At 40.0% G+C, this 26631-nt stretch overlaps 1 protein-coding gene across 2 annotated transcripts in view; it reads left to right on the forward strand.

Moving 5' to 3' along the window:
- The window catches only part of tenm1 (teneurin transmembrane protein 1), a 202659-nt gene that overhangs the window by 125430 nt on the left and 50598 nt on the right, over positions 1–26631 (forward strand). For both annotated transcript variants that reach the window (XM_039813272.1, XM_039813273.1), the window contains 4 exons: positions 11905–12048; positions 12619–12871; positions 14430–14450; positions 19661–19893. In XM_039813272.1, coding sequence (XP_039669206.1) covers positions 11905–12048; positions 12619–12871; positions 14430–14450; positions 19661–19893 — 651 coding nt within the window. The remainder of the gene's footprint in view (positions 1–11904; positions 12049–12618; positions 12872–14429; positions 14451–19660; positions 19894–26631) is intronic.

A 26631-nucleotide genomic window follows, 5' to 3' on the forward strand; every position in this document is an offset into this window, starting at 1 on the left:
AGACACAGCTACTAAAGACTAGCCTAGCCGGTAACATTAATCCCCCTGTCTCCTGGGGCTGCACCATATGACCTAAAATCACATTTTACCTCAATAACGATAAATGAACGATAATTTAAAAACAATTGTGATTAGTTTTTTTGTCCTTATATTTCATTGGCAAGGTTTGTACTGTAAATAGGCTCAAATATTGAAGGTGAGATATTTTTTCTAATTCAAAAGCTTATTTTTGTGATTTTAAAATAATTGCAGGAAGCACAAAGTGGGAACTATCATGGCTATTTATTGAAAATGTATAAAATTGAAATGAAAGCACACATTGCTTGAAAATGTCTTGAGAAAAAAGTCACATTTCAGTTTTATCAAAATTATCAAAATGATCGTCATTGGGAAAAAAAAACGTTGATAACAGCTTCAGAATTTCGATTAATCGTCCAGCCCTACTGTCTCCTGTTCCCTGCGTGTTGCCTGGATGAGTGTATGTCTTCCCTACTTCTAGAGGGGTTGTGCTGTGTTTAACTGACTCACCCAAGCACTGCATGGTTTCGCGTCTGAAGATGGCTGCTTGCTTCGGTGACCACGGCGTCGCTCCAGGTCCGCTGCCTTGCATGCTCCGTCGGCGTCCTCGCTGGCCGGTCCGCTCTTCCTTCGTATTGTAGTTCAGGTTTTAAAATGTGTATTTACAACAGTTGTGTTGTGGGAAAACTAGAATAGTCTTTCAGCTTCTTTGTCTTCAATAGTGTTCTCTGTGTGGAAACGTGTGGTTTGCAGCCATCAGCGTCATTGTATCCAGCCGGAGACAATCTCCTGAATGAATCTCGTCCCACACAGCTGTCAGCACTTGCCCTATCAGCTAACTACTCAAAAGACACTAAACTGATATTATAACAGTACTCATGGAAGTATCCGAATTGAGACACTCCAATAGATTTTTACAGCATAGTCGCATAGTTTATCTAGACCAAAAATTGCTGACAGATGCAAGCCAAGTAAATACATAGAAAATAAGGGCTATCACTTTTCAACCCTTTGAAATAAAATGTTTTGATCAACACTGACAAACACTCAAATCCAACAATAATAGAGCAGAACGTGTAGCATGCTTCCTGATAACTTTAAGGTCTTTGAGCGGCTGTACTGTGGTTTGCACAAAAGCCTGATGTCTGGAAGTCATATTGTAAATGATTAACCATTCAGTAGGTAATCAACCGATTGTTAATGGACAGTCTCCCGCTGGCAAATTAGACATTGGAGATTGCCTGATAATACATAATTATTGCAATAAATAGGTCTAGTTTCTATAATAATGGTTTGACAACTGCAAAGGTACCAGAATCCAAGGAAGTGTCCACTGTAGTTGAAATAGTATTAGTCAGGAAATTCAAAACATGTAATAAACACTAGTGCTGTCAAACGATTAAAATATTTAATCGCGATGAATCGCATTAATGTCATAGTTAACTCGCAATTAATCACAATAATCGCACATTTTTATCTATTTTAAATGTCCCTTGATTTCTGTTTGTCCCATTATTTTTTCTCATTTTAATGCTCTTATCAACATGATACGATACTTTTAAAACGGTGCCTGAACCGAAAGATATATATATTTAAAAAAGCAGCACCTTGTTCAATTGTATTTGTCTGTTCTGTATGTTCAAAAATATAAAACAATAAAAAGTTGATCTAAAAAAAAGGAGCACAAAACAATGAAAACAACCAATGGATGGGAATAGGGTATTTTACAATTACAGTGAATGCACCACGAGGCTGGCGAGGCGAGCAGCATGACATCATGACTGTGTTTCTCAGACAATGGCAGCTACAGTCCGGTGTTGGAGTCCTCTCCAGTGAAATACAGACACACTTTACACCGTTTAGCTGTAAACATTTTAATCGTGTTTAATCCAGCTGCTAGCTAACGGTAAGCTAACGTTACCTGCTGCTGACTGGCCTCCTGTGCGGCAATGTTTCAGTTCCCTCTAACGTCCGTTTTCGGGGCATCAGTGAGAAGCAAAGGCATCTAAGTGGCACCTAAATAAGGCACCGAAATCCGCGTTGCTATTTGGTCCGGTAGATAACGGTCATTAAGGCACCGGTGCCGTATTAGCACCGGGTCTCGGACCCCATTCAAAATGGCGATTTTCGTTGAAAAGCGACTAGTTTGCAGGTATGTACTACTCTTTGGCCGGCTCGCAAGCAAGTGCAAACAAGTGTGTGCAGCAAGCATGTTGTTTTGTTTCCGGTCTAGCTAGATCCGGTGTGGTGTTGTAGTTTTTCTAACGTTACTAGTTGTTGGAACAGCGTGTGAAAAAACTACAAAGTTTGCTGGGCCAAAAAGAACATTAATCTCGCAATAAAAAAATGTATGCCGTTAAAATGGGTTTGCGTTAACGCCGTTAATAAAGCATATAATTGACAGCACTAATAAACAATGGGAAGTGGATCCTGCAAACAGCGAGCAGTTTAGACCACCTTTCCAAGACCTTCACACAGCAGAGAAGACTAGAGGTGTCGTGAGAAGAGAGAAAGGAAAGGCGGATGCCTCGACAAATGTACTGCCGAGTAACTGGCAGTAAAGATATCATCTGCAGTGGCAGGGAGATGGCAGTTCTGAACCGTTTTAACAGAACTGGCTCTATGGAGAAAAATATGAATATGTGCATGGGACGTTTTCATGAATGTGGCCTATTGTCTCTTGTTCTCCAGTGTCCTCTCTCACCTGTGCAAAAAAAGATACACTGAATATATAACAATATATAATAATATTTATTGCCCTCTTGGTTCATTATGGCCAAAACAGCTATTTTAAAGATGCAATCGAGGCTCTAACTTTTGAACTTTCTATTGGTAATTTGAGAGATAACGTTTCCGCTTTCTGTGTTGGAAGGTTGTAGACAAACAGTGGCGCTGCGAGAGAGAGCTTTCCATAAGCACTGAGATACGCAGGCATACCAGAAGCTTTGTCCGCTCGAGTGTATGGTCTCATACAAAGATTGCATCTCTCCAAGGCTCTCTCCTCCTGATCCATCCCCTCCTCTCCTTATCTGTTAGAGCCGCATGTCATCTGCTCTAGCTCTCTCCTGATCTTTCACCTTTTCTCAATTCCTATGATCCTGTTTTTTTTATTTATTTTATTTGCCCTGCTTTGCCGAACCACCTCCCCCCTGCCCTTCTTACCCCCTTCCCTCGCATCCTATCTTCCTCTACCCTCACTGTTTCCTGTGTTTCTGTCCTCTACTGAACTCTCTTTTCTTCCCTGCTTGTTATTTCCTCCATTCTCTCTGATCTCCCCTGTTGCTTCTGTCCCGTCTTCCCCTGCACTCCCTTCTTCTCTCTTAACAACCCATGTTTTACCCTGATGTTGTCCTCTCTATAGTTCCTGGCATGTGCAAGAACATATTTTCAGAGGGGGTAAATATGTGCATTTTGCGCAACAGCGTACGTGCGTGTGCATATTAATATTTAGAAGAAGCAACTGACAGATGTAGTACATTCGGTTACACTTTACTTGAAGGTATCTACATAAAAGTGACATGACACTGTCATGAAGGTGTCATAAACTATTAAAATTAATAATAATATATATATAATGTTTATGACATAACGCTTCCTTTAGTAAGTGTCAGTCATTTTTTGTCATGACAAGTTATGGTTAGGGTTAGGGTTCATGCGTCATGACTGTGTCATGTCACTCTTATGTAGATACCTTCAAGTAAAGTGTTACCGTACATTCTCTATGGTAAAGTCTGAAATTTCCGAGGAAATACTATTATGGCAGCATAAATATTAGATATTTTTATGGTCGGTTTGTTGTTGCTCTGTGCGCACAAGAGGACACCAAGGGCTTATTTTTCATGAACCCAGCAGTGCCCAGATCACAGTCTAGTGCGCCCTGCCCATCAGAAGCGTGCCAAATGCACTTTTGGTAATTTCGTGGCCAGGCTCCTGTGGCGCTGTTGGCCACGGGGTGGCATCAGAAAGAACACATTATAATATATTATAGGTGGGCGTGTTAGAGGCTGTGAAAATCATGGCCAATCATATTTTCATCTCCTTTTAACACAGAGCTCTCCCTGTCATGATGCACTAAAAGTTTGAGAATGCTGTAGAAAAGTTTTCCTCAGAGGAAACTTATTGATGTCTGGGACCTGCAGACTTTCTTAATATATGAATATTCTCCTGCTGTATATGAATACAGCAGCTCAAATATACTGCATTGGATTAACTTTTGTGGACATGTTAATGATCCGATGGTCACTATGTTTTCTGTGCGTAATACTGCGCCATTTTATCATCACAATGATCTATACAAAACCTCTCCGGTTAAATACCACTGTACAGTAGTGCCATAAACAAAATATAAGTATAATTTAATATGTAGTATAGGTGTATGCATTTTCTTTTTCCTGAAATCATTTGCAAAACTAATATCTTGCAACAATATATTTGTTACCTCTTTAATCTTTCTATTGCCACATAAACGTGATCCTGGTAATGATCCACAAATACATTTTAGATTTAAAAAATAATGGTCTTTTGTTTCTGGGACACCGCAATAATATGATCTCCATCATATCATGTTGCTCATCACAGCTGCACGTCAGCCTGTATTATAATTACAAACGTACTCATAAAAAAGAAATGAGGCAGGCAGCCGTTACCCCGGTTACATAGTGTTTAGAATCAAGGAGGAGTGGACCGTCCTGAGGGAGTTAAGAGCGGAGAATTATCCTCAATATTTCATGTAACGGTATGAGTGCGTCCGGCTCCAGCACGCCTGTTGATTTGCAGTACAAACTGTGGAATAATTCATCATAACGACAATTTTGATGTGCACATAAACACAGCGGTTTCTGTGGTTATTTTGCAACAGTGTGATGCTTGTTTTACAAAACCAGCTGGTCTGTGTAACATCACTCCCGTTAGAGACTGCAGATGGAGCAGATACCTGCTGCCTTCAGATGACTGTAAAGACATTTACACGTTTACGTCAGAATACCAGTAGTAGAAAATCAGTTTATTTTTCAAATACATGCCACTAACTGTCTCAGAGGACATAGGGGGTAAGAATCGCTCATTAATCATTATTCTGCACATGAATGCATGTCAGCTGGGCGGAAAGAAAATTAAAGTGGAACAACTTACAAAACATGAACAAATGGGTTTGTGGGATTTCAGAGAAGATGACAGTATATGGATGTGTTTTGACAAATAAAGTGACCAAAATATTATGGAACACAAGTACGCTGAGCTGTCGACCTGCTCTGAATGCGAGGCATACTCATTCTTGGCATCAGTATTGCAGCGCGCCGCTTGATTGGCATCGCCACACCCTCTGCCGCGCCTCTCCTCCCACGGCGGCGAGTTACCAAGATACCAGCATAGCGCCCAATGATTCCTTTTCAACAAAATAAGGTAACACTGGATTTACAGGATAAAATCCACCAAGCAGTGTAAAAACCGGAGTATATTCTGCATCAATGTGCCTGGGGGTGTACAGCTAACATGCAACCTCACTCTCACTACTGGATGATGTGTCCCTGTTTTCCATAAGTAAGGGTTGACCAGCTCCTTTTAAACTTTAAGCTATAGGTAAAGGCATGCAGTCACATCAAGATACTTTAGTAGAAAAGCAGTTTATTTTTCAAATTGACCATATTTTTCTTTTACTAGAGGCTGCAGCCCCAACAGACCCTTCCGTCCCCTTCCCGTGCAAAAGGATGCTGGTGCTTTGTTTCCACAACGACACAGGCTAACACAGACACACACACATCCGCCAACACGTGCGTGCGTCTGCACACACTCTATGAGCTCACACATCGCCAGAGAGAACAAGAGAAAGGGAGATCATGCTCTGTTTGCTAGGGTGAGCACATTGCCCGAGGCTTCAACAGAGGGGAATGAAAGCTTTCACCTGTGAGATATTGAGTGTGCATTTATGTGCTATAGTGTGCATGTGTATAGTTTGTGAGAGAGTGTGTATACGTGTTCTGATGTGTCGTTTCTTGTAATAAAGCTACAGTCATATTCGGTTGTGAAGCAGTTCTCAAAACACCGACACTTTCCCTTTGAGATTGCTTTGCCCGTTTTGTCCTGGAAAAGCCTTGTTCCTCAAATGAAATCAGTTTTATTGTAGTTATTTTATTTTATTTTTGAAACGGGACAATGTCCCTGCTGACGGCAATGTATTTATGGCAACCTTTGATGCATTTTCATAAGGATGGATTGGTTTCCAGGCCATGAAACAGGTTCTTCAAGGGGGTGCAATGTGACTTTAAGGGTCAGAAATTACACAGTACTAAAATATGTTACATTCTAAGACACGTGAATGTTACTTCAAACTCAGTGCCTCTCAGTTCTGTTTCTGTCCTTCAGAAACTCAAGATCACAAGCCTATCAGAGCTTAAGACACACAAAATTGAAACAAATGAACCTTTTGAATGTACTTAAGGGATAGTTTGTGGACTAAGAACTTTGGTCCAACACTATACAGTTTCTTTTGCTCTTTCACAATCCCCAGTGTCCCAAATTACATATTGTCTTCCCTTCCCAATCACTTTATCGATTGTACCAGTTGGAGATTTAAGTTGGCCCTGTGTGCCTGCCGAGAGTTTCTCTTAAAGAGGACTTCTGAATTTGTCCATAATGTGAGCGCTCCTACTTATGTATTCCAACATCTCTACTGGTCTTTATGCTGGCTTTGCTCCCCAGTTTCCCTTGGGTGCCCATCAATTCACTCGTCTGTTGGTTTACAAGTTCAAGATCAGTGGCAACAGTGATTGACAGCGACGACCGTTCTTCTACCACCTTTGTGTCAGACGTGTCAAGCTGTCCTTACTGTACAGTATCATCTTCATTTAATCAATGCCATTTTTTTTCTTCAAATTGTCACTGTGTTGAACTCCTACTGCTTTAATTATAAAGTAAGTTAAAAGTGTTTTTGCATTTTGTACATTACCATGAAACAAATAGGGCAAAATGTTTTAAGAGAGAGGACAGAATGTATCTGGAAGACATTGATATGTATTTTTATCTTTCTACATTCCAACGCCTGATAGAAAGCAGAGAACATGCAGAGAGAGAAGATTAAGGTTAATTAAGCAACCATGTAATGACTTCTTACTTCAAGTTAACTCCTACAGTGAAAAGTTACTTTAATGAAAAGCCTCGCTCATCAGCCACTCAAAGCAATTTAAAACTCTGCATGCGTTATAAATAAATGCTTACTTGTGTACTAATATTTTTATACAAACAAGTGATCAAACTACTGAGTGTAATTTCAAAAGCGTCACCCATAGTGATTCACCACAAGGAATAACGTTCTAGTGTCTTTCAGCTCGCTATTTTGGTTTTCCAGTCAGGAACTGAAATTAGCACCAGCTAAATGCCGGTGAATTGTTTGCAGTGGTGTGTAAAATCATCAGGCCATCTGCCACTTTGGCAGACAGGGAAATCTCACAACAGAAAGACACATTTAGTCAGGTTAGACTATGATTGGATAAAGCTACACATTTGAAAGTCGCTTGCTGCTCTATGAAGGCAACGCTATTGGCCGGAGAACCTTATTTGTTTTGATTACTCGTGAGTGTGAGAGTGACGGTGGACTCTAAATAACAGTAAATTATGTCTAAATTATCTGAATGTCATTCCTTCATTTAGCGCATCGATTTTAGAAGTGGCAGACAAAAAAACAACAACTTACCTGGCACAGTTAATTTCAGACCCTTTTTCCAAGGCAAGGCAAGGCAAATTTATTTGTATAGCGCATTTCATACACGGCAGCAATGCAGTGCGCTTCACACAAAAACAATGATAAAAAACTGAATAAAAATAAAAATATGGAACTACATACAATTTTAACAATAGTAGAAAAAGTAAAATGTATATATATAACAACAGCAAAGAGTCCATTTAAATATATATATATATATATATATATATATATATATATATATATATATATATATATATATATAAATGAATAGATAAAAAGACTGCAGAAAGCATCTGAGAAAAACTTGGTCTTTAGCCTTGTTTTAAAAATGGTAATAGTTGGGCCGTTTTTATGTTCTCTGGAAGCTGGTTCCAGCGATGGACGCCATAGTGGTTAAAAGCTGCTTCCCCCTGTTTTGTTCTGACAGTAGGTTTCCGTAGCAGTTGCTTATGTTGTGATCTAAGGGGTCTGGTTGAGAATATTGTTGGAACATGTCATGCAGTTAGTTTGGTCCCATCCCCTTCAGTGACTTAAAAACTAACACAAGTGCCTTGAAATCAATTCTGTATCTAATTGGGAGCCAGTGTAAGGACTTAAAGATTGGGGTGATCAGTGATCAGTTCTTTTTGTTTTAGTAAGGATCCTGGCTGCACTATTCTGTACCATTTGGAGTGGTTTTAAAGTCTTTTTGGGGAGTCCTGTTAAAAGCATATTGCAATAATCAATCCTACTAGAAATAAAAGCATGTATGATTTTTTCAAGATCCTCCTTGGGCATAACTCCTTTAAGTTTATTGATGTTTTTAAAATGAAAGTATGCTGATTTTATGACTGTTTTTATGTGACTGCTAACATTTAGATCATTATCTATAAGGACACCAAGGGTTCTAACCACTTCCTTTGCTATTAAGCCCTTCCCTTCCAGTCCACAAATGATCATCAAAGTTGCTTCCAGACACAGCAGGCAGCTGTTTTCACTGTAAAAGCTCTAATGAAACTACTACACACTACCTCCTAGTACAGCTGGGCAATATATTGATATTATATCGATATTGTGATATGAGACTAGATATCGTCTTAGATTTTGGATATTGTAATATCGTGATATGACATAAGTGTTGTCTTTTCCAGGTTTTAAAGGCTGCATTACAGTAAAGTGATGTCATTTTATGAACATACCAGACTGTTCCACTGTTCTGTGACTGTTCCATTATTTGCCTTTACCCACTTATCCACATTACTGATGATTATTTATCAAAAATCTCATTGTGTAAATATTTTGGGAAAGCACCAGTAGTCAACACTACAATATCGTTGCGGTATCGATATCGAGGTATTTGGTAAAAAATATCGTGATATTTGATTTTCTCCATTTCGCCCAGCCCTACCTCCTAGCAGCTCTCAGCAAACGGCAGACAAAGTTGGCAACTAGCTTGTGAGCGTAGCTTTCAGCTGCTAAAGAGCCAGATATTTGGTAAGCGAAAGGAGCGTGAATATTGAACTCACATTTGTCAGTTGGCTGGAAACACGACTCCAAATAAATGCTAATGTTGATTTGTTTCTGATGGAGATTATTAATTATAAATTGAGTATACGTAATAGCTGGAGAAAGGGATGTCTGGAATACCTGCTGCCTGTGACTCTGCCCCGGATAAGTGGTTGAGGATGGATGGATGCATAGATATACATGATAGCTCATTTCAGAGTGTGTATTATATATAATAGTATTGGATTATTATATCTGAATTTGTATGTGGTGGCTGGTTGAAGTAAAGCTCATTTAAACTACTACTTCTGCTGGCAGTCTCTTCTACAAAGTATAATAATTTATCAAAGTATCTTATAAGCTAATATGTTTTGTATATAAAATATGTATCTGCAAAGTAGTTATATTTGTCAAATGAATGTAGTGGAGTAAAAATAAAAAAAATTCTCAAATCCTTTAGAATTGTACAGTACAATGTACAGTAAATGTACTCAGTTATTTTCCACCTCTGAAAAAGGCTGATGACTTGGTGCATATGTTTCTGTTCTGTATGCATGTGTGATTGTTTGTTTCAGAATGACATGAAAGTAAGTATGTTTGTGTGTTTTATAGCTTTGTCACCTCCTGCCTTTAAACGTATTCCAAGTCTGAAGTGGTAAATTACTGTCGAAACGTGTTAAACCCTGCCAAGCCAAAAAAAGCTGTTGATAGTTGTAGTGGGAAGCTGCAAAGCGTATCATTACAACTAAGAGGCCAAGCAGCTAATTCTAGGGCTCCTTCATGAAGACGGGCTGCTCCTGATTACGACTCCACTTCTCCCTGAGCTCTCTCAAACGCACGCACACACACACACACACACACACACACACACACACACACACACACACACACACGAGGTCTCGCCACAGTCCTTTCATCTGTCTCACCACTCAAGACAGTGTAGTTTCAAGAGACATAATGTGTGAGCTTGTGTGTTAAGTCTGGCAGATGCCACCACACACAGTCATGTTGCTGTACCATACTGTAGTGTTAGACACAGCAGGTCTCCAGCACATAGTTATTACTGTGAGTAACATCTAGTCTGTATCCACGACGTTCCACGTCCGGGATTGCTCTGGTGCCGCAGGAAATTCCGGCGGATGCATGTCTTTTTGGCTGGATGTCCGGTACCTTCTGTTTTCTTTGTGTTGGAATTCTAAACTCTGGTGGATTTGTGAGGACTATGGTGAACTGCTCCTCAGACCTCTGCAGGGTAAATCCAGACAGCTAGCTAGACTATCTGTCCGATCTGAGTTTTCTGTTGCACGACTAAAACTACTTTTGAACCAAAGGCTATTTTGCAACGGCACCGTGCAGAGCTTAGCACCGCCCATGACAATTGACCTCTCGCCGGCCCCTCCCCCAAAACGGCCATTGTCCAATCACACATCATAGCAACCGTTACTATGTGAGCAGGTCCGACAAACAAGCAAGATGGTGAAGCGGTGCGCCCACGGCGTTTGTAAATCGGACACTAGCTAGATACCCCGAAAGATTGTCTGGAGGATTCATTTGCACTAACGTGTTTACTATTTGGCAGCCTGAAAACTGGTATTAAAGGCTGTAGAAATAATGCGGAATGAAAAGAGATCATGCGGTCAACAGTGTTGCCGTAGTAAATCGGACTCCAGCTGAAGTTTATAGCCTACATCCTTGACACATATATTCTATAGTCCTAATAGTAATATACAGGCTTCTATTGCAATCTCTTAGGCCTACATGTAGGTGTACTTATATTTAAATAAACACACAGTAGCTGAGTTTATGCAGTGTCTTTTATTTTACTCGTTTTTTTCATGAGTCAGAACGAGGCAACAGCTGAGGGAGAGCTGGTGTCCTCCGCCCCCCCGTGCTGGACCCGGTCTCCTGACAGCAGAGGGGCTGGAAAAACAAGCCGAAATAACTCGGTCAATGGTACAAATAAATCGTTCACGTTCAAGAGAAAACGTTTCATAAATGAGGGCCAACGTGAGCGGTGCCTACAATGGATAAAACAGTGTGGACGGCCCCACTCCCAGTTAAATGTGTCGAACATTACGAAGCATAAATACGTCTGCTCAAAGCTAAGGCTAACAGCTAACTAGTTACCGTGTTGTTTAGATCTACTAACTAGAGGCAAGAACACAAATTGGACCAAAGTTAACCTACTCTCTAAGCTAAGTTTAACGAGCCCTTTAGCTTTAGCCAACATTAGTTAACATGTTAGCTAATGCTAGCTACATTAGCTGCTGTTGTGTTGGGTCTTTGAGCTCCCCAACTTTATTTTTCGTCAGTTTACAACAAAGTCGAACATTTGAATACATCCCTCCACTGCATACTGTAACCCCTTTTGCCTCGATCTGGAGGATATCGCGGAGGTATTGCTCCAAAAAAGGTCACTGACACGCACGGGCATACCTCTTCCCGTCATGGCAATCTGTCGCGCTGGTCGTGTTTGACCATTTGTTTGTCGGACGTAGCAACAGTAACTAAGGGGGGCGGGGCTTGGCGAAAGGATAATTGTGATTGGTTTAAAGAAATGCCAATAAACCAGAGCATGTTTTTCTCCCATCCCAGAATGCTATGTGTGAACTAGCCAGACCCTCCTCCGCAGCTTGTGGATGATGGTCTGGCAAAGCGAGACCAAGTAACACCAAGCCGTCTTATGTGTGTTTGCATTTCAGTATCTGTCGGCTACGAGTACGAGTCCTGTCCTGGCGTTATCCTATGGGAGAGGAGGACTGCTCTTATGCAGGGGTTTGAACTGGTCCCCTCAAACCTGGGGGGGTGGTCTGTGGACAAACACCATGCCCTCAACATACGCAGTGGTGAGAACAAACGTATACACTTGCCCTTTTTTTCAAATACACAATTTCTTTTTTGGGAAACAACGCTGACATTTTGCTTCATTTGACTCACGTACAGTGTATCCTAAATAATAAGTAAAGTTTACTTTCTTTAACATTCATGAAGGAGTACATAAAATCTCACACAACTACGAAAGCCTCTTGTGGCCAAAAAACTTTATCTATTGCTTGCCTCTCACGGATTGCGTAACTTCCCTACAACATGATATAGTTCTTACTAAATGTCAGTGTAAGTTAACAGTAGTTATTATTATTATTAAGAGTTTAACACTCAGAGACTCAGCTAATCTGCTTCATCAGGGTGGTGTGGGTGTGGTTTCTTCAGCAAAACAACCAAATCACATTTAGATAAAAAACAAACAAAAAAACCCCCCGGAGTTTAGACATAGCAAAAAAATACAGATAATCTGTCATGTGAAAAGCTCAAATGTAAGTGGAAAATGTTTTGTTCGTGTAGGATCCCATCACCCTTAGTACGAAGAAAGGGTATTTTCAGGGTTTAAGGTATTAATTGCATTCCTCCCTCCCCAGGAATCCTTCACAAGGGAAACGGGGAGAACGTCTTCCTCTCCCAGCAGCCTCCTGTCATCAGCACTGTGATGGGGAATGGTTTTTACCGGAGTGTCCCCTGCGGTCCAAGCTGCAGCGGCGCCGCTCGGGATATGATGCTGTTTGCTCCCGTGGCACTGGCCAGCGGCCCCGACGGCTCCCTCTACGTGGGGGACTTCAACTTCATCCGCAGAGTCCATCCTGATGGATACACGAGAACCATACTGGAACTCAAGTGAGAGTCATAATCTCGTGGGGAATGCATGTCATAAGAGTAGACTCGTAGGTAGAGATAGGGATCTCCCACAGTGGGAAGCAGTGGGATTTTGATCACTGGATTGAGTTGAGCACAATTAGAACAAAATTAGAACAAAATTAGAACAAAATTAGAACGAAATTAGAACAAAATTAGAACAAAATTAGAACAAAATTAGCTCGGCTGACAGTGTTGTGCCTGAACACGTTCATTGAACGACAGTTCATGAACTTGTTCATATTTTGGTGAACGTGAACTAAACGTACTGTTTTACTGCCTGATGAACGGTACTGTAAACTCCTTCATCCTGGTGTCTGTGAACGCCACGCTCTCTCAGTTTAACTTCGTCCAATAGGGTGCCAGATTTTTATAGAGCCTTCCAGGCCAAAACCCGGCTAAAACACACCGTAAACAGGCCTTCATACGTAGCAGAAAAAACACCCAATCTGGCAACACCAGCCCCCAGTGTCTCACCGCCACATGCGTCATCGAAACAAAAAGCAGCGTGGAGGCTTCGTACGATCATTTAAACAAGTTTTATGACGAGGTCGTGAGCATGCGAAAAATCTTACATTTCTGTGCAAACTTTGCCCACCAGCTTTCAAAAAGAAAATCTGCACTTCAGTCCCATCCACAGCAAACCTGAAACGGCACGTTGAACTGATTGGATATGAAGATGAAATCTGACGCATAGTTTCAGTGTTAAAACTGATAAAATAATTGCTGTGGCAATAATTTTGAAAAATAATAGCTTGCAGCAACATATGGAAAAAAAGAACTATGAACTAGTTCATTTTTGGAACTGTGAACTTAGTTCAAAATTTGGAAGTATGAACTATGAACTGAACTAGTTCATGTAGAAAGTGAACTTTCCCAAAACTGTCGGCTGATATGGGTTAGTATGGCATTAGCTCTGGTTGGCATCTGCGGTTGTGATCTGTTTGATCTCAACAGAATACATTCTGAAGTTCGTCTTCATGCAAAAAGCAAGTGTGTGAGGTTCAGACATCACAGACTCTAATCTACCTTTTAAGGATGTGAGAAGCACTGAAAGTCTGAAAGTTTGCTGTGAAACAAGGATATTTCTTCTGTGGATTATGACGATGATATCTCCTACTGCGCTGCAGGCACGACATTCTCTATTTCTGTATTTTCTCAAGCGTAGAATCTCAATGGGATTGCACAGTCATTTGTCCTGTAAAGTGTTCTCCTTATGTAACTTTAGTCTCTCATTATCTGTTATTATTGTACCTCTGACTAATATTTCTATTTCAGACGGAGGTTTCATAGTGTCTGTATTTGATACTTCCCTGTCCTCTGGGAGGAAATGCCAAAAAGCTTCCTGTTTAGGTTAATATTTAATGTGAAACAATACAGCCGTCTAAATCAACCCTAATCTCATTTTATGAGGAGAAAATTGACTCATTGTAGCCTATGAAATTCTGAGTGCATTATAATATATAATTATCATCATAAATGATTGTTTTCACTTTCTCTTTTCTCCTTTTTGAAACGCTCCTTTATGGCTTATTATAAGGAACCGGGACACCAGACACAGGTGAGAACTAGTGATTAACACCTCCTTTTATATTCCTGCACAAAACACACAAAAGACAAGTTGCAAAATGCCTCACAGCACTTTATCTCAGTTTGTTTGCTGCATAATTGCATTGACCTGACTTCCCCTCTTCCCACACACACCACGCTCAAAATCTGCATATACTCAGGTTGCAGTCGGATCTATCAAATCCCCATTTAAATTTCACTAGGCGATATTACATTTTATAAATTGGAAATCAGCCAAAATGTCAAGGATTTCATGTTTTAGAGGATTACTGGAAGTCTGTTTGGAGGATGCGCTCCCTGAGCCGCTCTAAAAGCCTGAAGCCTGGCATGGCCTCGACATCGTCCCTGGCCCCGAGCCTTGATGGTGGTGTGAGCTCCACACACCATGTTTGACAGAAGATTAGACAGATGTTATAGGGTTTGTGTTGTGTATGTGTGTGTGTGTGGAGGTTTGCGTCTCTGTCTGCGTGTGCGCCACTATCAGGGGTTATATCAAGCCCATTGTGTGTGTGTGTGTGTGTGTGTGTGTGTGTGTGTGTGTGCTTGTGGGTGTTTGTGAGAGAGACCGAGAGGCTTCATCCGAGAGACGATTTTTCAAGATGCCATATCTCTAGCGCGCCAAAGATTCCAACCATGCAAAAAGGATAACCTGGCTGTGTGTTTACGGTTGTACTGTATGGGTGGGTGTGTACATATGTCTGCAAGTGTGAAAATGTAAATGTGCCTATTGTGCACAAGCCGTGATAAATTCCTTGTCTATAGCTTAAGCTAGTGATTCCCAACCAGTGGTACCTCAGGGGGTACTTCAACAGTTGCCTGGGGGTAAGTGCAACGGTTGTGAAAGCAGCTTCACTAATCAATGTAATAGAAATCAAGCTTGAAAAAAATATAACCAGCCAGAAACACCCAGACACTGCAAGTGCTACTAAGAGTGCGTGGAAACTAGTTAGCATGCAAGACGAAGTTAAGACAGTTGGCTAAAAGTAATTAAACATTAAAATAGATTAGATAGTTAAATGTAATAAATAAACGGTTGAAATTTATAGCTAAAAGTAATGGATAAATGATGGCTAATAGTTATGAAAAACAGTTGAAACAGTTAGCTAAACGTTTGGATACATGACTAAAATAGATAGTTAAATGTAATAGATAAACCGTTGAAATTGATATCTAAAAGGACAATTCTGGCGCAAAATGAACCTAGGGGTTAATAACCTATGTGTAGCGAGTCGAACGTTCTCTGGGATATGTTTTCATGCTAATCGAATGTTAATGTAAGTTACTGGTTACTGGTTGCACGGCGTTCGTCGTTCGACTGGTCGTGACTGTTTTCCCAAGTTGGCGCATGCCTGTATACCTGAACGGTACTGTCTTTCTAAACTATCTTTTTAATAAACTGTCTGTACAATTACAAAGTTCTCAATGCTTCGGTTTACATGTAGGGACCCTCATTACGCTCCCATTGAAGTGTGGTGCTATTTTGAGTCTTGTTAGTGGTATAGAAAAAGCGATTTCTTTTTACTTACACGTGCCCCGACGACTAGCGTTATAAGCTAATTAGCGGTTTGAGATTAAACTGGTCACATTCAATTAGCATGAAAACATGTCCCAGAGAACGGTCTACTCGGTACACATGTGTTATTAACCCCTAGGTTCATTTTGCACTGGATTTGGGCGTTAATGGATAAATGGCTGAAATAGCTAAAAAGGTAAGTTAGCCTAATACATAAACAGTTGAAACAACTAGCTAAAAGCAATGACTAAATGGCTGAAATGCCTAGCTTCTGTCACTCCAAGTGAAACCATTCAACTATATGAAAAACATGATTGTAACATCCACTATTATACCCACTTTTATATAATCAGTTCATAGAACAACACCTGGAACCTGACAGCTGGTGTCAATGAAGGGGCCCAGTTAATCGGACAGAGCTGTGGGGGTGCTTCAGATTAGGATAGGTTGGGAACCACCGGTGTAAACGTACAGGAGCTGGATTCTCCTGTAGGCACTTTGGATATCCTTTCCTTACCCTGGAGGTTTCTCTTTTAGTTCCTGCTTTCTTCTTTTTCTCCACAGCAGCGTTTTACTGTTAGCAGCATGTTAGTGTTTCTCTTTTATTCTATACCATTGTTCTCCCAAGTCATATGCATTAATTATTCATCCATATTCAGCTTTCAAAGCTTTTCATTCCACATTCTTCCCAGCAAAGTGCCTATCAGCCAGCGGGGCTTCAAAACAAGGTGTTCTCCGAGGGGAGACAATATGGGATGTACTCACCGTAAAACCATTGTCTATTCTTCCCCCTTCAAGAGTTTGAGCGAGGAGTAAAGCAAATAGGGGAGGAAGTCCTCTACAATATTATCTGAGAGCCCAGGAACAGCTAGATCATTGTCTATCAACTGATCACTGTTTTATTTTGTATGGAATGAACAAGGGAGGATTGTTTGTGCTGTGGTTGTTATGGTTGTTCATTTCCCTTCCACTGGATAAATGTATTTGGCGCTGCGAGCATGTAATTGAGGAAAAGACAGGTGAAGTGATTTGTAATTGTTATATGCACCGTGCAATGCTTGTGGTAGCTTCCAGAGGCCCAACAAATGTGATATGCTGCGCGGAGCAGTGGCATACTTTGAAACTCTGTGAATAACTCTCTTAGGATCAAGTTTAAATTATGTATGTGCAGTTCAGTGCAGAGCTCTGTAAACAGTTATGCACTTAATGGACTAGATGACTGACAGCACCCTTGCCTGTGTTGTTTGTGTTTTTTTCTGGGTTGGGAGAAGGTTCAGGCTAATATCAAACATAAGCTTTCTCTTTAGAGAGTAAGGGTTAGTGAGGGCAGAATGATCTTACAGCATACAACCGCTGTCTAAAGCAAACACACTGTAATTATAAGAACTGATTGGTAACCTGTGAGTAAATGTTAGGTAACAAAACAAAAAAGGTTGTTAGGGCTGTAAAAAGTGTAAATGAACTAATTGAGGAAGACAATGAGGAAACTAATTGCACAGTAGCATAACATTGGAGATATTTTTCTTGACCTTGTAACTTCTCTTTTTTTATATTGAAAAACTAAGGGAAACAAAAGTGCTTTTACAGGGTGTCTGGGTTTAATTGGCAGGAATCCTTTGACCAGACCTGGCTGACATTGGATTTCATGCTTCAAAGTAATGGCTTGGATCTCGATAAGTTGCAATGTTTAAAGTGCAGTTCTTTTCTGCGAACACTGTGTTTAAGCCTCAATAATATACCACATTAGCCTGACAATATAAAAGGTTTTTCTGTAATTAATTAACTGTAGAGTACATGTGCAGAAGCAAGTCAAGTGTTCTCTGTATGGCTACATGCCCACAGTGTTGGCACTCCTCCTACAGACAGTATATAGTATACAAAAGCTCACAGTCAAATTAAGGGTAAATGAAGTCAGTGTTCATGATAGGCAATCATATTATAAAGTACATATTTTCATACTATGGTCTTTTACACAACGTATTATTTTGTTGAGCCTTACGCTGAATAAACTTCCAGTCTTTTGTCCACTCTTACCTCTCATGAACTAACAATAGCAGCTAGAACAATAGACAATTATGTGTCCATATGGCTCATTTTGCTTAGGCCAAATTTAGCACATTTATATGAATGTTCTGGGTTTAATTTTGGTCTGGACCTTTTCCTGCATGTTATCCCCACTCCCTGTTATTGTCTCTTCTGTTTTCCTGTTGCTCTCAGTTTTAGTTTGCATATAATTATTCTGGACATTGTGTGCCATAGTAGTAAAAGTCAACTATCATATATAATAATTAAAAAAAACACATGAAAATCAAAAACAGAAACACGTACAACTTCTAAACATAACCCATTCTCAATATTCACCACTACACTCTTGTAACAGAGGTATCATATCACAGACGTATTGTATAAGAATGCAGCTTTTGGTAGGATTTATGAATGCATGACTTACGCTTTTCTCAACCTTATCCTGTCTGTACATACTGTACATTTATACATAAGTGTCCTTATCTCTGCCTGACATGTGGGCACTTTTATGCTGATGAACATATGAATAACACAAATTTTGGCTCACACAAAAACATCTTCCTGCTTCCTTCTAGCTTTCTGCATAATGCTGTTTTTGAACTGATACTATGGGTGAGAATTATACAGGGGCACACACTAAACCCTGAGCCCAGTGGCTCTGACATCAAGTCTGCTTCATTTCCTTTTCAAATAAAGCAAATATGAGCCAGCCTGATATTAAAAGTGTATTCCTTCGCTGTAGACATGACATTACGATTCTCTATTGCAAAGCTCGAGAAATAAGGTGTCTAATTATGAAGTTAAAGTAACTTTAAATAGAAAAAAAACACTTATTGTTTTATTATTATTATTAATAATAATAATAATACATTTTATTTATATAGCGCTTTTCATGGTACTCAAAAAAACAGCACATATAGCACATTAAAAACAGATAAAACCAACACATAAAACAAGCATATTAAAAGCAATTACAAACAATAAAACCAGCAACTATCAGATGAGAAATGTAAGACTATTGTATGTACAGAATGTGTCCAGGTCAGTACAGTCACGGCTGCGTATGGCTGTGTTCCAGAGGGAGGGGGCTGCAATGGTGAAACCTCTGTCTCCCTGGTACGGTGCATGGTCCTGAGTGGTGGAGGGTTTTTGTGGGTGAGGAGGAGGACTTTAAACTGGATGCGTTGGGAAACAGGGAGCCAGGAGAGGTTGAGATTAGCTCCGGTTGGCTTCACTGCATGGGAATATTAGTTAGTAGTGACATAAAAGGAACATATAAATCATTATACATATCCCAACATATCCCAACATATCCTAATAATAAGATTATTGCTCTGGGCATTTGTGCTATTCAATTTGGAAGACATTTTTCTTGTAGTGTCAGCATAGGCACAGGTTTACTCCCAAAAATGATATCCACTTGGATGACCTGTTTCCCTTTTAAATGCCTTTACTTCAATTGATGGTGTTGTCTAGTCACTAATGCTGGGTAATATTGTAATTACCTAACTAGGCTAGTCTGTCAGTTTTAGTTTTGTACGGGTATGTTAGAAAACCCAGACTAAATGCTCTTTGGAACACTGTATGTCATTGGAGCATTTACCTTTACCATCTAAACTATATTTGCTTTCTAACTTTAGTCTCCAATATTTTTATCCCACTAGCACCAGCCCTGCTCACAAGTACTACCTGGCCATGGATCCAATGGGGGAGGTTCTATACGTGTCTGACACCAGCAGCCGCAGAGTGTACCGGGTGAGGAACCTTGGGCAGCCAAAAGATCCATCTCGCAACCTGGAGGTAGTGGCCGGGACAGGGGAGCAGTGTCTACCTTTTGACCAGAGCCACTGTGGAGAGGGCAGGAAGGCCACTGAATCTGCACTCAATAACCCTCGAGGTAGGACAATACAGTCACTACATCTGAAGAAGTCACTTTCTCAGTCAGCTAACAGTTACACACTGAGCATGAAATACATGTATCATCCCTCCAGGCTATAGAGAATTTGTAAACGGTACTCATAGATCAGTATTCAGTAATATTTGGTACACCTAGGTGGAGGACTAGGCTATGACTAGTTTTCTGAAGGTCAATACTTTTGTACATCAAACTGACATTTTGAATAATTTATTATATTCCTGATTTCATTTCTTTCTTAAATTGCGGATGTCTGCATGTATTCACCACATCTCACTATTTCATACTTTATTTGACTTTGATAATCCATCTATTTTTCTCCTGGAAGTATTGTATTTGAAAAAGCTGTGTGGGATTTTTATATGACAATGTTGTAATCACATTTTCTATTGGTTTTTATTAACACATCCATCAATCCAAGTAATGCTGTGTTACAACATGTATAATCCTAAATAATATATCTATATTTATAAATTCCTCCTGCGTCATATCCTTCCTGTGGGTGGTTGCTCTTAGTCAGAAACCTACAGTACTTGTTTCTTGCCCTTGTTCAGAAGCATTCTTTCACTCTGGACTGACTCCCCACACTTTAAATAATGTTTAAATTATTAATTACTGGATAACTGCCACAGTGAAGTAATGTTCTATTTTGTCAGAGAAAACATAATTACAGTACAACTCCATGATCTAATCACTCCGTGATTAGATTTATACTCTAAATTATAGTGCTGACTTTCTTTCCCTTTAAAATGCAAATATGTTTATTAAGGATATAAGTTTTCTGAAGCATAATCCCTGCACAAGTATTCATGTTATGGCTGATTCCTGTGTTATGTTTTGACTAAGGAGACAATCATTTAAAGCTTTGGCCCTCATATAATTTGTAAAATAGCACTTCCACTGTGAGCCCTCACATATTCAGATTTGCAGTGGCATTAAAATGATGCTTAATTGGTTCAAGGACCCTTCTGGGTTCTGCCACAAAAACACCCCACACATCCCCACCAGCAGCCTGTACTGTTGACACCAGCTAGGACGGATTGATGGACTCATGCTGGTTGTGCTTATTTCTCAACCCTGCCATCAGCATTTTTATTATATATATGAATTCATTTAACCAGTCAACAGTGTTGTATAAAGTACTAGAAAGCAATACTTGAGTAAAAGTACAAGTATCGTACTAGAAAAAGACTTCGGTAGAAGTGAAAGTTACCTTTTAGAATATTACTTAAGTAAAAGTCTTAAAGTATCTGATATATACTGTACTTAAGTATCAAAAGTAATTTTCTGATATTTAATGTACTTAAGTATCAAAAGTAAAAGTTTTTTTTTTAAAAGCAAGCGGTTAGAACTTTTATTGTGACTTTCTTATAGTAAAGCATAAAGCATATTCAGGGACTTTTCAGGCACAATTCTCTTAAGTTCAAAGAACAAACAGCAGATTTTTAGAGCTGACATCAATGTACAGAAACATTTCTTGCAACACGGGTGTAAGACGTTATCTTCACCACTACCCTGTTCACCGAGTTCACCACTATTGTCGGGGTGGTCGCAGGGCTCAACATTAAAAAAAAAATCCCCACTGGCCCCCGGGGCCAGTAGATCAGAGTTTTGCTGGCCCCTTCTACATTTTTACTGGCCCTGAAAGAAATATCATAGGTGTGATTGGAAAAGGACAAAAAAGCAGGAAAAAAGCTAGCCACTGCCACTGGATGTTGTGCCATTAGCAGCAAAGCTAGACCAGGGGTCATCAACTACATTCAAATAAAGAAAATAAAATTATACCTAATATGCATCATCTTGTCATCTTGATATTTTCACTTTCTTACTAAATTAATGCTATATTTTTTACATTTGTAAGCAAACCCCTAAAAACATGGAAAATCCATAATGATAACTAGATAGGCTACTTAACTAGAAAATGATCTCAGATTAGTCCTGTATGCCTAATTTGAAATAAGACAATTCTGTTGCTAAATAATACAACCGGCAACATCGTCAAGAATGAAGAACGCGTCATTCACGTGCATATTAAGTCGCCACATGTATTTGTTTTGGTCTTATAATACATCCATAGGTTTACCGCTCCAGCGGAGAGAATGGCTCGTTTAGACAGCAGCTACGTTTACAAGAGTTTGTCCAAAGTTCAACATTGGTTGAAAATTAAGACAAACAGTTAGCCTACAAACTGACATCTTTCATTTTAGCTCGTTTGTAAAGTCGCTATTTGCAGAGTAGAGCTGTGTTTGCACAGCGCGGTGGACGAGAGTGGACAGCGCAGACAGATCAGACTGAGATATGGTTTCTACGTGTTTCTGCCTGTAGAACAGGTACGTGGGTTATTGATAAGTATTGACTCTTTAATCGTGGAGGTTTTGTTGTAGGCTACCTTCTTACAGTAACGAGTGTAGCGTTCATCTGCGCCCCGGTGGTAAATAATCCTCGGTAACGTTTCCAGTCAGTAGGCTACATGTGCTGCGTGGAAGTAACGCACACCAGTGACTGTGGCTGCAACCAGCCCGACAACGTTTTACCGGCCCCGGGCCATCGGGCCATTGCTTATGTCGAGCCTGGTGGTCGCGATAACGGGAGGTCCTCCAGTAGGTGCTCATGCTTCCATGGCGGTTTGCAACAAACAAGCGCTGAAATAGAGCGCGCGGCGTGCGCGGCGTGCGTAATGCAATCTAGGAGCAGTGATTCGCCAAACCTCCCTTATTGCAGTCGCACACATTTCTTCTAATTTTATTTTTTAGTAACGAGTAACGAAGATGCTTAGTGGAAATATAACGGAGTAAAAGTATACATTTTATCTAGGAAATGTAGTGGAGTAAAAGTGAAAGTTGACATAAATTTAAATAGCAAAGTAAAGTACAGATACGTGAAATTTCTACTTAAGTACAGTAACGAAGTATTTGTACTCCGTTACATTACAACACTGCCAGTCAACACTAATGTTTCCACTCTTCAGTCATCCAATTTTAGTGATTATCATTGTTGGTCGGAGTTATTTTCTACTCTATGTGATTTTATAATTATATTTGCTACCAAATGTTGTTTTTATTAAAAAAGGATAGCAAAATACTGCTAGACCTTTTCCACAGCAGACATTTTGCCATGTCACAGCAAGAAAAACACTGTGTGTGACTAATCCAACTACATTCATGGTAGGAGTCCATTCAGCTGTTCCTGTTCAGGACTCTGGTATTGTGCATGCTGGCTTACTGGGACACTTCAATAGAATGAGGCCATAATTAATGTTATTTGTTGCACCTGTGCTATTCTTGCTCTAACAAGTTAAAATGAGGTCCATTGCAAACATACTCAATAGGCAGACCCCGGTTGTTCCCGGTCCAGAATAACTTGTATTTCTGTCCAGATCTGGACCGGGAAGAACCTTTTTTTTTTTAGCAAAGTGATGAAGGCTGATTTCGGGTGACACACCTCATCTGTCATCATTCAGCTGCCTGCTAGTGGCCACTATTTGCAAGGTTGTTGTCAGATCAGATGTCGGCGCTCCGGTTGAAAAACTGAATTGGCATGCTCAAATTAGCCAATATTCAAACAGAGAGGACAGAGAAATATACACTGAGGGATGCACAGGACAAGTGGGCTTTATTTGCAGTGAAACAGTGGCCAGAGTGTAGGGTGGTAATGTGAAACAGCACTACGACACCAAGCATGCCCATTTTGAACAATGCTATCCCCAGAACACGGAGGTACGGGCCACAAAACTAAACCATGTTGAAGTTATTATATCAAGCCCATAGCAGAATAATTGTACAATCAATGACACAGCATTGTCAATCACTGAGAGCAGCATGAGTCATAGTCAAACACAAGAAGCCCTTTTTCGGACACTGAGCTAATAAAAGAGTGTATGATGGAGGCATGATGGAGGCTATGCAAAGGAGGGAAGCAACAGGATGAAATGAAGGAGAAAATAAATCAGATACCGCTCTCAGGATTCTCTGCACCAAAGACGAAAGAAGATTCTTGCTGAAGATTTGCTCCAGCAACGTGGTGATGGCATAAAATGGAACAATTCATTCTCACTTGCCAGCATTGATGGACCACCTTCCATGACAGGGAGAGAGAGGGTATTAGAAAGTCTCCACCCTGGTCTGATATATCCCTGCATAAGCCAGCCTGTTTCTGTGTGCTAGCCTGAGTGAAATGTACTCAGAAGTCACGACATCAAAATAATTTCCCCCTGGGATTATTAAAGTATTTCTGATTCTGATTCTGATTCTGATCTGTGATGAGACACATTACTGACAGAGGTCGGTGCAACCTTTGATGATTTGCTCCTCCACAACGTCAGGTTGCTCAGCAAAGGCAGAGGACTAGAGCTTTTTTGGGGCCATTTTCACAGAGCTTCAAACCTTTCTGTCTGAGCTAAATTTGTTTCATGCAAAATGAAGAGAAAATAGAAGCAGTTGTATTTCTGACAGATGTAACATCCTACCTCAATGACTTTAATGTCAAGCTTGAGGGTAGAAACAACACAGTGACCTCATGTCTGTGGTCTGTGCTTTTTAGAGAAAGTTGGTGTTTAAACTTGACAGGGCATGCTGTAATTTTTCTAAAGCTTTTGGAACAAACCAGAGGAAAGAAACTCACCTTCAGAACTATGCTGTGTTCCTGGAGAAGCTGATTGAACATTTCCAAACACGCTTTGAGGTCTTCAGCTTGGGAAAACAACTTCTGCTGTGCATTGGAAACCCACTTCTTGTCAGAAATGTCCCAGAATTCTCGATTGAAGGACAGAGAATCTGCCCCTGGGTCAACACAGCTGCTCTGCAAACTGAGTTGATTGAGCTCGGAGAAAACCTGTTTCTACAGGAAGCCTTCTGTGACCCTGTCACTTTCTGGACACAAAAGGTCCCTGATAAAGATGCTCCTCGAGGCACATCACCACCATGTTTGCATTAACATTCTGCTGCGAATCAGCATTTTTTTTTTTATTAACGATGAATACAGTGAAGGACTCATATCGCAGCAGACTCACTAATAGACACTTCAAAGCCCGGCCATCACACCTTTACCTTTGTAATAACAATTCGACTTTTTTTCTGGAAGCTCTGATATAGCCGACTTGGCACTTAATAATAATACGGAAGTGCCTGAGAACCGAACAAACATGGATGCCTCATATCGTGCCTGTCATTCAAAGTAATTAAAATTCAATGAATATAGTGCTATGTTGTCAGTTCTCTCACACAGCCAAGTCCTAAAAATGGGAATCTTTTCCGTTACTACCATCCATTCAATATGATATAAACGTGGCATCAGGTTGAAGGTGGATGGAGCTGTGCTGGGAATTATTTGAGGGCACCAAACTCTATATGCCATTAAGAATGATGAGGGTATAATTTGTCCCACCCTAGGTGGTGCAAAACAGGAGAGTCAGGGAGATGTCAGTCAAGCAGTCTGTACACACCCACACAGTCCTGCCAACTTCCCCTGGCTCTAACAGCCATAAATGCCTCTGCCGCAGCAGCTCGGTACACTTCTTCACCACACAAAATGACCAACGATTGCACCATTGCAATCCAGAGGGATGTTGTTTCTGTAATTTGAAGAAATTGTCAGTAAAAAATGGGTAAAAGCTGGCTACGAGATAAAAATACAGAAATACATTCCAAATACATTCCCTTGTACAGTATATGACAAGGGAAATTATTTGATCTTTTTATTAAAATGACAATAATAGCCTGACTAATAGGGTAAGCATGGCTTCCCTTGACTTACAGTGGAAAATGGCACTTGTAGGCGCTAAACTTAAAGCCAAATACGCCTGTCATATTAAGCTTTGCTAATACAGAGAAGTCTGCAGATTCAGCTCTGATTGCCTCCTAGCTTTAGCCCAGTTCAAGCTGTTTAAATTAATGCACACTTCTTTGAGACATTAAGCCCAGAGTGTCGATTTAATTTGGTTAATCATTATACCCTTAGTTATTAGCTGACACGAGTAGATTCCAGCAATGTGTCTTGTACAGCACTACATTTTTATTTCCTTTCTTCTTCTCCGCGTGTTAGCTGGAACAAGTCTTACTGCTCTCTTCTGACTTCAATACGGTAATGTCACCAACAGGAAAGCTGCAACTAGGGAGGCTTTTTGTCATTTGCACTGGTCTGTATTAGCACAGTGTGTCAACACAAAGTGCAACCGTGGACACTGAAACCAACGTGGCTTTACTGTTGGGAGATGAACAAAAATTCATTTAGCTGTGCTTGATTTGTTTGGATAATTTCTTATTCATATTATATAATTTATTTCAGCTGTTGTTGTTATGGTCATGGAACCCAGTTAAACTAGAACACATTCTTGTTCCTGTATATATGCTGCAACCTCACGTTTTCTTTCTGAATATTCTTCTTTTAAGCTTTTATAAGACATATTTGTAATAGTTATGTAGTTTTAAAATTATATTTCATTGTATACAGTTATATATTTCCTTTAGTTTGTATCATAATAAATATACAGTGAATATTAATTAAAGAAAAGGACAAGAGGAAGAATTAAGAACGATGTTGAGGAGGGAACAATATTATCTATCATTCATTGTCCATAGATTGGCTAGTGAGTTAAGTGATGTATTGTTATTAATAATAATTTAACTACCTGTCCACCACTTAGTCTTAGAATGAAAACATGCAAAAATAAAAGGAATGCTGTGGATTAAAGTTTCCAAAGCTATCACACATAGGTGAACAATG

The sequence above is a fragment of the Perca fluviatilis genome, chromosome 10 (assembly GCF_010015445.1).
Source record: "Perca fluviatilis chromosome 10, GENO_Pfluv_1.0, whole genome shotgun sequence".
Taxonomy (NCBI): domain Eukaryota; kingdom Metazoa; phylum Chordata; class Actinopteri; order Perciformes; family Percidae; genus Perca; species Perca fluviatilis.